The 12,222-nt window shown below is 39.9% G+C and overlaps 1 protein-coding gene across 1 annotated transcript in view; it reads right to left on the reverse strand.

The window, feature by feature from the left end:
* The window catches only part of pusl1 (pseudouridine synthase like 1), a 58,137-nt gene that overhangs the window by 14,075 nt on the left and 31,840 nt on the right, over nt 1–12,222 (reverse strand). The window contains exons 4-5 of the mRNA XM_034166994.1: nt 9,786–9,935; nt 2,953–3,123 (exon numbers count right to left, since the gene is read on the reverse strand). Coding sequence (XP_034022885.1) covers nt 2,953–3,123; nt 9,786–9,935 — 321 coding nt within the window. The remainder of the gene's footprint in view (nt 1–2,952; nt 3,124–9,785; nt 9,936–12,222) is intronic.

Consider the following 12,222-nt stretch of genomic DNA (forward strand, 5'->3'; position numbering starts at 1 on the left):
TATCACGCCCTTCGTATCTGTATCAGCCCAAGTCTGAAGGACTGCTGCCGCTGCTCCTTCACACTGAAAGGAACCAGCTGAGGTGGTTCAGGCATCTGGTAAGGATGCCCCCTGGACGCCTCCCTAGGGAGGTGGTGTTCCAGGCACGTCGACAAGGTAGAGAGATTATATCTCCACACTGGCCTGGGAACGCCTCGGGATCCCCCAGTCAGAGGTGGTCAATATGGCCCAGGAAAGGGAAGTCTGGGGTCCCGTGCTGGAGCTGTTGCCCCCGTGACCCGATCCCGAATAAGCAGTTGAAGATGAGTGATGAGTGAGTGTGTATAACAACACGATTTCTGAAATATTCCATCTTTAAGTAACACCTTCTTCTCTTTCTCTCTTTTTAAACGTTAGAGTGTTTGTTGAAAGCTGGTAGCCTACATCATGGGTTAAAGCAATACATTTTCATGTGACTGAAATTTTTTCCTGGCAAAAATCAATGTCAGCAATTCCCTAAAATGTGGCATAGTGGGAGCACACACTCTTTTTTTCCTCAATAAATACAATAAACATTATACAGTATACAAATCTATTCTAAATAGCCTCTAAGGAGAGACAGACAAAGCATAAAAAGAATGCAAAACCTGAGCATAAAGGTACATAAAAGGATGGTGGGGGCGGGGTGTAGTCTTGATTCTGGGGAGTCTGGGGGATCTCCCCCAGAACATTTTTAAAAGCGCAAGTCAAATTTTGTATATTCTGGTGAATTTTAATGGGTATGAAGCCCTCTGAAACAACAAAAACTCACTTCAAACTGTTAAGTAAAAACACAGTATTGATTATGGGGGTCTGGGGGATCTCACCAAGAAAATTTTTAAAACAGCAAGTCAAATTTTGTATATTCTAGTGAATTTTAATGGGTATGAAGCCCTCTAAAACAAAGAAAACTTACTTCAAACTGTCAAGTAAAAATTCTTTGTCTTCTGTAGTATTTTGATCCGTTCCATTCCGGTAAATGCGCCAAAAGGGTGCAGTGTTGCTGGGTGTACAGTCAATAAAATACCAAATTAGGGCTTAAAGCAATTGAACATATTGTTCTGCTGTGCACAAAGTAACACCGTCAGCCGTTTTGAAAACACATGCGCACAGAGAAATTCAAAACTGGCTTATTCACATTTAATCCTTCCCACTGTCGCCAAGTGCTTGCTCACAGGGGGTCGTTTTGACCGTTGGGGTTTTTCTGTAATTATTGTATGGCTTTTGCCTTACAATATAAAGCGCCTTGGGGCAACTGTTTGTTGTGATTTGGCGCTATATAAATAAAATTGATTTGATTTTAATCGGTAAAATGCTCTCACTTGTAAAACAAACTAGGGCTGCAACTAACGATTATTTTAGTAATCGATTAATCGGTTGATTATTTTTTCAATTAATCTTTTTTTTTTTTTTTTTTTTTACTTACATGGGAGTTTTGCCATTATTTCTTTAAGGCCTTTATCACGCAAACATCAACGTTTGACCTTGTAACAAAGTTATGATGTTATATTCTCGTCAAAAACATACCTGGAGTAGTGGTTTGTTTTATTTTGCACATACATCACCAACACATCACAAAGAGATTTCCATCAGGTTTAACCCAATTATGAGCATTTTTAGATGCCTACAGCAACTATCTCAACCACTGACAACATATTACAGCAAGAGTCCACAAAAGTTTTTTAAAGGCCTGACTAGTGTAATATGTGGTCTTTAATAAGATATTTTCATGAAAAAAGACACAAATGTGCAATTTACTGCATTTAATTTTTTTCTTATGTAAAAACACAGCTTAGATATGGTTTGACCACAACAAATTGTCATTAAACTTAAAACAGGGATGAAGTGGAGGTGTAAGAGTCACTAGGTGTTCACAGGAAACAGTTATTTCTATATTTATTTATTTTCATTGTTAGTTGATTTTATCTTTTCTATTTTGTTTTATCAGGTTCTTTTTGTCTGTTTCTCTAAAACAGTAAGTAAGTCCCTTCGGCTGCTCCCTTGTTTGCACTCGGGGTCGCCACAGCAAATCCATGGTGGATCTGCATGTTGAATTGGCACAGGTTTTACACCGGATGCCCTTCCTGACGCAACTCCACATTACATGGAGATATGTGGCAGGGGTGGGATTTGAATCCGGAACCTTCTGCAATGAAACCAAGTGCATTAACCACTTGGCCACCACCCCTGCTGTTTCTCTAAAACTGTATTGTGGAATTATTAGTTATTATTACTATTATTGTTGTTGCTATTATTATTATTAATATATACATAAAAACAAATAAATAAAATATTACAATTTGTAATACATTTGACTCTTTTACAGCTTAATGCTAACTTTAACACTGAAAACGCCACAGACATGCTAACGCGTTAGCATCAGTCCTATTTTTAAGTTATAAAATACATCTATCAACTGTTTCAGAAGACCATAACAGGTCGGTTTAACATAAAAATGTAAAATATTACTCACAGATATATGCTCTTTAGGGTTTTAGCGGGGAAAAATTATGATAAAACTAAATAAAACAAAGAACCGAAGCAGCAGATTGAAGCACTGCTTCATTGCTTCAAAGCAAAGCCACACCCTGCTCTATTTGGGGAAGGTCTGCCAATGTTCCCATGAAGACAGGGAGGAGAAGGACCGTGGCTCATGGCAAGCAGTAAACAGAGCGGAGAGGAATGAAAATTCATACAGTCCCTTCCTCTGCGGTGCTGCGCCATCCACGCTGACATTGCTGCTGCTTTGATGAGCGCAGAATGGGATGTTGCTTTGACAATGAGAGTATCATATTTCGGTCCCAAAACATGCATGACACCATGTGTGCGCGTGTATGTGTGGTTAAATTTTCCAAATGATGGAAATTTGTCGTGGTGATGGAGAACTTTAACCCATGGCCTACATAAGATGCCAAATTCCAACATTAAGTCTACCTGTGGAAGTGTATGCGTGCAAAGGAGCTTCCTGGCTGTAAGCTCACCACATCCATTGTCTTAACAGGGCTTTTCAAAGCCATTTTAGAATCAGGTGCCCTGAAACTGCTGAAGTCATGAGTCCCAAGCAGCAGGGCGGCAGCCTCGTGCATGGCTCCAAAATCGAGCTTCCTGATGAGAAACAGAAAGAGGAATTTTTGCAAACTGTTATGGTCCATGTTCTGGTGTTCTGATTCTACATTTATACTTATTCATCATCTTCTCTTCGTGTACATCAATGTGTCCTATGTGATAAATATTTCTCGCACATTAGTCCATAGTTGCCACCATGTTGTTTACTTCTAGTGTTTTCTTTCCGTCTTCCCTTAGTGCATGTTTCCTGTTAGTCATTCTTTACGCTTACTTTGGCATATGCTCTCTGTCTACTTCCTATTTATAGGCTTTCAGATTCAAGTGCATTTTGGTTTCCTCTCTAATTGTTTCAAACACTATTTAACATCCACAATTCCTTCACTCAAGTGCCAGTTTGTCTGGCTCTAATGCCTGCTTTCACGCATTCCTTTCTCATATTTGATTTACACTTGATGACTAAGGACACCTCCCATTGACAATTTTTGGCTCTGATTCCAAAATTGAGGGAATCAGGCCCAATTTTTTTAAAACAACAGGCAAAATTTGTATTACATACTATTTCATAGCCACATTTCTCTATGTAATGTGGAGTTGCATCAGGAAGTACATCCGGTGTAAAACTTATGCCAACTCAACATGCAGCCCCACCTTAGATCTGCTGTGGTGACCCCGAGTGAAAAGGGAGAAGCGGAAGGGACTTACTTTTTTACTGTTTTATATCCACTTACATGCGAGTGTAACCGATCATTGCCAATCACCTGAATATGTACGATTCCCATTAAATTCTTCCACAGGAGTCGGACTGTGGCTGCCTACTGCTCCTAGTGATTGGACTGTGTCTACAACCCCTGGCAAAAATTATGGAATCACCAGCCTCGGAGGCTGTTCATTCACTTGTTTAATTTTGTAGAAAAAAGCAGATCACAGACATGACACAAAACTAAAGTCATTTCAAATGGCAACTTGTCTCAGAGTGATGCTGAAAACTAATTCATGCATTTATTTCCTCTAGGCTGGACTACTGTAATTTATTATTATCAGGTTGTCCTAAAAGTTCCCTGAAAAGCCTTCAGTTAATTCAAATTGCTGCAGCTAGAGTACTGACAGGGACTAGAAGGAGAGAGCAAATCTCATCCATATTGGCCTCTCTTCATTGGCTTCCTGTTAATTCTAGAATAGAATTTAAAATTCTTCTTCTTACTTATAAGGTTTTGAATAATCAGGTCCCATCTTATCTTAGGGACCTCGTAGTACCATATCACCCCAATAGAGCGCTTCGCTCTCAGACTGCAGGCTTACTTGTAGTTCCTAGGGTTTGTAAGAGTAGAATGGGAGGCAGAGCCTTCAGCTTTCAGGCTCCTCTCCTGTAGAACCAGCTCCCAATTCAGATCAGGGAGACAGACACCCTCTCTACTTTTAAGATTAGGCTTAAAACTTTCCTTTTTGCTAAAGCTTATAGTTAGGGCTGGATCAGGTGACCCTGAACCATCCCTTAGTTATGCTGCTATAGACTTAGACTGCTGGGGGGTTCCCATGATGCACCCAGTGTTTCTTTTTATTCACCTCTTTTTGCTCTGTATGCACCACTCTGCTTTTAATCATTGGTGATTGATCTCTGCTCTCTTCCACAGCATGTCTTTTTCCTGGTTCTCTCCCTCAGCCCCAACCAGTCCCAGCAGAAGACTGCCCCTCCCTGAGCCTGGTTCTGCTGGAGGTTTCTTCCTGTTAAAAGGGAGTTTTTCCTTCCCACTGTTGCCAAGTGCTTGCTCACAGGGGGTCGTTTTGACCGTTGGGGTTTTTCCGTAATTATTGTATGGCCTTGCCTTACAATATAAAGCACCTTGGGGCAACTGTTTGTTGTGATGTGGCGCTATATAAATAAAATTCATTTGATTTGAACTTTCTGGCTTTAAGAAACACTATGAGAAATCAGGAAAAAAAATTTTGGCAGTCAGGAATCACTCAATTCTGAGGAAAAAATTATGGAATCATGAAAAACAAAAGAATGCTCCAACACATCACTAGTATTTTGTTGCACCACCTCTGGCTTTTATAACAGCTTGCAGTCTCTGAGGCATGGACTTAATGAGTGACAAACAGTACTCTTCATCAATCTGGCTCCAACTTTCTCTGATAACTGTTGCCAGATCAGCTTTGCAGGTTGGAGCCTTGTCATGGACCATTTTCTTCAACTTCCACCAAAGATTTTCAATTGGATTAAGATCCGGACTATTTGCAGGCCATGACATTGACCCTATGTGTCTTTTTGCAAGGAATGTTTTCACAGTTTGTACTCTATGGCAAGATGCATTATCATCTTGAAAAATGATTTCATCATCCCCAAACATCCTTTCAATTGATGGGATAAGAAAAGTGTCCAAAATATCAACATAAACTTGTGCATTTATTGATGATGTAATGACAGCCATCTCCCCAGTGCCTTTACCTGACATGCAGCCCCATATCATCAATGACTGTGTAAAATTTACATGTTCTCTTCAGGCAGTCATCTTTATAAATCTCATTGGAACGGCACCAAACAAAAGTTCCAGCATCATCACCTTGCCCAATTCAGATTCGAGATTCATCACTGAATATGACTTTCATCCAGTCATCCACAGTCCACGACTGCTTTTCCTTAGCCCACTGTAACCTTGTTTTTTTCTGTTTAGGTGTTAATGATGGCTTTCGTTTAGCTTTTCTGTATGTAAATCCCATTTCCTTTAGGCGGTTTCTTACAGTTCGGTCACAGACGTTGACTCCAGTTTCCTTCCATTCGTTCCTCATTTGTTTTGTTGTGCATTTTCGATTTTTGAGACATATTGCTTTAAGTTTTCTGTCTTGACGCTTTGATGTCTTCCTTGGTCTACCAGTATGTTTGCCTTTAACAACATTCCCATGTTGTTTGTATTTGGTCCACATCTCTCGTGTTGGAGCCATGATTCATGTCAGTCCACTTGGTGCAACAGCTCTCCAAGGTGTGATCACTCCTTTTTAGATGCAGACTAACGAGCAGATCTGATTTGATACAGGTGTTAGTTTTGGGGATGAAAATTTACAGGGTGATTCCATAATTTATTCCTCAGAATTGAGTGAGTCCATATTTTTTTCCCTCTGCTTGGTCTAAAAAAGTAACCGTTACTGTCTGCCACAATTTTTTTTCCTGATTTCATATAGTGTTTCTTAAAGCCAGAAAGTTGCCATTTGAAATGACTTTAGTTTTGTGTCATGTCTGTGATCTGCTTTTTTTCTACAAAATTAAACAACTGAATGAACATCCTCCGAGGCCGGTGATTCCATAATTTTTGCCAGGGGTTGTAGTTGTAATTAGGATGGGTTAAATGTAGAAGACAAATTTTGTTGTATGTATGTACAATGACAATAAAGGCTCTATTCTATTCTAAATGATTTGTGCATGCACTGTGACATGAGCAATCATTTCCCCCAAAAGCAAAAAAAAAAAAAACGCAAATCAGTCTTCTGTTGAAGAGATGCTTTTCATGGGTTCCATGTTGTGGAAGCTCAGAAGAGGCTTCTGCACATTGTACCTGATTGACCACTTTCACTAACTTTTACACATTATACCAATGTTCACTAAGATTATTCATGGTTTGTGAATCACGGTTTATGCCCATATCATCAATTTTTTATGTTTAAAACTTTTACTGCTCACAATGTTTTAAATAATGGGGTTTTAAATAATAACATTTAAAACCCCAAACCCCAATGGTGTATTGCAGCTCAACATCCATTGTTTTTTGGTTAATCAAAATTGCTAATTTCTCCAAAAGGTTTAGTCATATCAACTTTCCATTTTCACAGTGTTCATCCTTGACCCAAAATACATAAGCATACCAAAAGGCAAATATCCGCTCTGCCCGGTTTTTGTGTGATTAAATTTTTATGCGCCGTGAGGCGGGGCATATAGCATCCGGGTTGTCCATCCATCCGTCCTTCCGTCTGTCGGGCCGCAATTCGTTCGCCGCAACATAGCTCGGCACCTATTGCTCGCAGAAACTTCATATTTTGTGGGTACATGCCTTGGAGGAGTACTTCGCATGGGTTCGAAGGCCGGGGACCTTGACCTACTTTTCAAGGTCACCAATGGTCACAACTGTCAAATCCTTCACCACAACACTGCTTAGCACCCACTGCTCGCAGAAACTTCATATTTGGTCAGTACATGCTTTGGAGGAGTACTTTGCATGGGTTTGAAGGTCGGTGGCCTTTACTACTTTTCAAGGTCACCAATGGTCACAACTGGCAAATCCTTTGCCGCAACGTAGCTCAGCACCTATTGCTCACGCTCACAGAAACTTCATATTTGATGGGTACATGCCTTGGAGGAGTACTTCGCATGGGTTCGAAGGTCGGTGGCCTTGACCTACTTTTCAAGGTCACCAATGGTCACAATTGTGAAATCCTTTGCCTGAAATTTGTTCGCCACAATGTACCTCGGCACCTATTGATTGCAAAAACTTCATATTTGGTGGGTACATGCCTTAGAGGAGTACTTCGCATGGGTTTGAAAGCTGGTGACCTTGACCTACTTTAAAAAATTACCAATAGTTGCATTTGTTTGAAGGCTACAGACTTTTTATGGTCCCTATGCCACATCCTCTAAATAAATAAAATGTCAATCTCCAATTTTCCACTGTGTATCCCAGTTTACATCAAACACATGAGGGTTCAACCAAATACCTACCCCACACAAGTACATATTACTGCACTTTACATGGAAAATAGTACTGCGCGCGGGGCATTTCGTGACGAATGTCTCTAGTTTCAGTTTATTTTCATTTATATAGCGCCAAATCACAACAATGTTGCCTCAAGGCGCTTCACACAAGTAAAGACTAACTTTACCAACTCCCAGTGATGAAAGCCATACACACGCACACACATGCACAAAGACGTCACTTGGCTATTATAATATACATAACAGTAATAATAATTAATAAGTCCCTTCGGCTACTCCTTTGTTTATTGCACTCGGGGTCACCACAGCAAGTCTGAGGTGGATCTGCATGTTGAATTGGCACAAGTTTTACATCTGACGCCATTCCTGACGCAACTCCACATTACATGGAGGAATGTGGCAGGGGTGGGGTTTGAACTGGGAACCTTCCACACTGAAACCAAGTGCACTAACCACTTGGCCACCACCCCCTCCTAGTAATAATAATAATGATAATAATAATAGTGTGTATCTGACAACAAGAACCTAAACCATTTATAAATACATTAAGACAGTGACTTAACATTAAAAATTATGGAATTAACAGAAAAGGGTAGAGTTCTTCCTCTAAAAACTGTTGAGGATTAAGGTTCTAAAAACATTCTGGACTCACACACCATTCCAAGTCATTATACAAACTTTGCATAATTTATTACCACTCTTGAAAAATGTCAGCTACCTATTTTATAAACACTACCCAATCTAGAGGCCGTGGATCCCCACAGGTAACACGTTAGTGTGTATATATACAGGGTGGGCCAATAAAATGTTACCGCTTTTTGATTGTACATGAGTTTTTGAAATGAGAACTTATTCGAAAATTTTATTTGCAGACTTGTAACAGAAGCATCAAATTAACATTTGATACCAAAGGTTTCCCACTTTGTCTCTTGTTTTCCACACAGTTCAATAATTGATGACATGTTCAATCCACGCTCCTCTTCTTTGGATTACAGCTGCAACACGAACACTGACGTTTGTGATGACATTGCTACACATCTCAAGAGGGATTCTCTGAATTTTTTTCATTTTCAGGAATTATATTCCTGAAAATGAAAAAGAAATCTTTGTTATTTTGGAAATTGTACGAATTAAAAAAGTGGTAACATTTTATTGGCCCACCCTGTATGTGTGTGTGTGTATATAAACAATGGTAGATTTCATTATCCAGCACACCACTTTCCACTAAACAAAATAATGTGCTGCACAAACATGCCAGTCTCATTTTTAATTATGCAAAAAATACATTTGTTGCACATTGCATATGTTGCACTTAATGCTCTAATGATTTTCATCTTTTTTTTCACTTGCTCCAAAGAAATAAGATTTCATGAGTAACTCTGCATTAAAAAAAGTTAATATTACAATTTATGTGCAGTGGAAAAGATGTAGGAGAATGATGAAGATGGAGCAGAGGATCAAAATTAAAACAGACTGATGCTGCTGAGGAGCGATGCTCAGTGGGCGGCAGGATGAGATGGATGCTCAAATATAGAAAAAAAAGCAAGGCAGATGGAAAGAGAATAAAACAGGAACATGCGTGGGTGTTGTGAATCTGTATTAAGCCTGCATCTTATCTTGTCTTACTCTACTGCCCCCCCACAAAAAAAATTACTTTGAAAGGAGGAAAATGCTCACACAGCACAAAAGAACATCATTGCTCTGTCTTTACGTACATTGCAATGGTTTGTTTCACAATGTCTGCACAATTAAAACACTGTTTGACTGGCCCTAATTTGCAGCTCTCAAATGGCCTGTGTGGTTATTTGGTTCCTCAAGGCTCAGCACACACTGATTGTGTGTGTGTCTTCCTCCTTGTGCTGATCTATGGTGTTTTATTTAAAGAAAGAAATCAAGAAGCACATACGCCACACACACTTGTCAGTGCAGACGACTGCTGGGTAATGATGTGAGGGGTGGTGAACAGTGGGAGGAGGATGCGTGTGCCGAGATGATGACTCACAGACTGTGGAGGTTCCAGCACAGATCTCTTTCTGTGACAGGCAGCAGAGTGGGGTGGGAGATTCCCAGAGCGAGGCGGTAGACGTAGGTGCGAGACTGGGCACGGAATCGAGCATGGAAATCATCTGGAACACGTTGAGCACGGGTGACCCTGGATTTTTTTTTTTTTTTTTAAGGGAAATAGACGGGGGTGGATCAGTGGAAAGACTGACATGGCCTCAGGTCTGAACAGCCTGAAAATTGAATTGTGCATCTAAATTCTTATGCACTTATTTCTTTTTATAGCACTCATAAATACAACAGCTGAGTAGCCTACGTTCATCCTCAGCTCTGCTGTATAATCTGAATAAAAGAGGAATAAGTTCTTTAATATAATCAGAAAAAAATGATATAAAATCTTTGAATTCTGGTGAAAATTTAGGGGAAGAAAGCCAACAGCAGGAACCTAAACCATCCTCCTTTCTCTCGTCTTGGGGTAAGGATATTCTAATTAGATCTCTGGCTATGCGCACACCACTACAAAATACCACCCCAAATCAGAAAAAGTTGGGACAGTATGGAAAATGAAAGAAAAAAAATATACAGTGATAATTACATTTACTGTGACTTCTCTTTCATTTCACAATATGAACCATACATATTAAATGTTTTGTGTCGTCAACTTCGTTTCACTTGTTAATATACAATACATCCATTCCTGCAATGGGGCAGCGCAGTGTTGTTTGAACCCCTGCGTGATATCGCGGGATTTGACCACTTCCAGGAACAGCCTGCCAGTGCACAACACAAACACAGCATCACTTCACACAGAAAAATGATGTTCCGTTTTATTTTCACTGCAATTACTAAAGCAGTGGTGAAAAGTGCAGTTCTTTTCGGTTCACAGTGGAGACGGGAAGACAAGGCAAATGGGAGAAGTTGTGTCGGTAAGTTTTAGTGAAATTTAATGTGAATTATGATAATGGGGCTGTCCCTGGAAGTACAATTTTTGCGTCACATGCTCTTTCATTTAACCCCTTCATCGCCCACCCTCAAATGAGACTACGGTGCCCAATTCAAGTCCATAATGCAATCCAAAAAAGGAGACATTTAGGGCTAGTAATGAGATTTTAAAAAATAATGGTGCTCTTTCAAACAGGTGAAGTCAACAGGTGATTGCAATCACGATTTGGTACAAAAGCAGTATCCGCAAAAGGCTAAGGATCTTCAGTTTGTCAGCAAATATGTAAGAAAATGTTTGAAATGTTTTGAAGCACTGTTCCTCAAAGAAAGATTGAAAGGGATTGGAATATTTCTCAATCTACAGGACATAATATCATTATATGATTCAAGTAATCTGAAGGAATTTTAGTGCGTAAAGGGCAGGGTGCAATACTAAGATGAACACCTGTAATTTCTGATCACTCAGAAAGCACTGCATCAAGGACCATCATTCATTAATAGTTGATATAACCACATGGACAAGGGATTACTTTAGAAAACCTTTGTCAAACACTACACCATAGAGTTACATTCACAAGTGCCACTTAAAACTTTACTGTGCAAAAACACATTTTATGGTAACCTTGTCCAGAAGTGGTGTTGATTTCTCTGGGCTCTGAGGCATCTAGGTTAAATTACCACACAATGTAAATGTGCACTGACGTCAGTGGAATTAATATTCCAGATCTGTTTTTTTTTATACGTAATAAGAATGGATGCCGTGTGCTGAGGACCAAAGACAAAAAGAACCATCCACTTGGTTATCAGCAATTTCAAAAACCACGGTCTGTCACAGTATGAGGGTATGTGAGTGTCCTTGGCAAATAAATGCCAGTTATACTTCTGTCATGGCAGCATTAATGCAGAAACACATACTGACATTTTGACTCTTAAAGTCTTTTTTCTTGTTTGGTTCTTGTAAAATGTTGTAAGTCAGTATTATCCCACTAGCTGATTGTCTGGGCAGGGGGAAGATGAAAAACTGTCCAGTGGTTCAGCATGTGGCACGAGATTCCCCAGTCCCAGTTCCAGAAACAGCACCTCAGGCAGAGACAAATAGAGCAGAAACCGTTGGCTGGAACAGTACCTAAGGCATCAGTTCCCAGCAGTAAACCAACAGAGGAGCACAGAGGGTACCAAAGTGGTCATCGGCAGCTAGCCCTTTGCTTGACAACAGACCAAAAGTATAGATAAAGTGAGGCTGAGACCTGTTCAATTGTTAACACAATTTAAAAGGAGAGGAAAACTGGTTTGTTACTATGCAAGTACACTAGTCATAGGGAAAACAAATGAGTCTTTAATCAAGACGTGACTGATTCCAGAGAATCAGGCTGTTTTATCTCAGCAGGCATATCGTTTTGCATAACATGCGCACAGTAAGAGAAAGCTCCGGCCTGCTGACTTCTTTTTAACCTTAGGGACACATAATAATCCTGTGTCCTAAGAACGCAGAACCC

Source organism: Thalassophryne amazonica, chromosome 3, assembly GCF_902500255.1.
Source record: "Thalassophryne amazonica chromosome 3, fThaAma1.1, whole genome shotgun sequence".
NCBI classification, from domain to species: Eukaryota; Metazoa; Chordata; class Actinopteri; order Batrachoidiformes; family Batrachoididae; genus Thalassophryne; species Thalassophryne amazonica.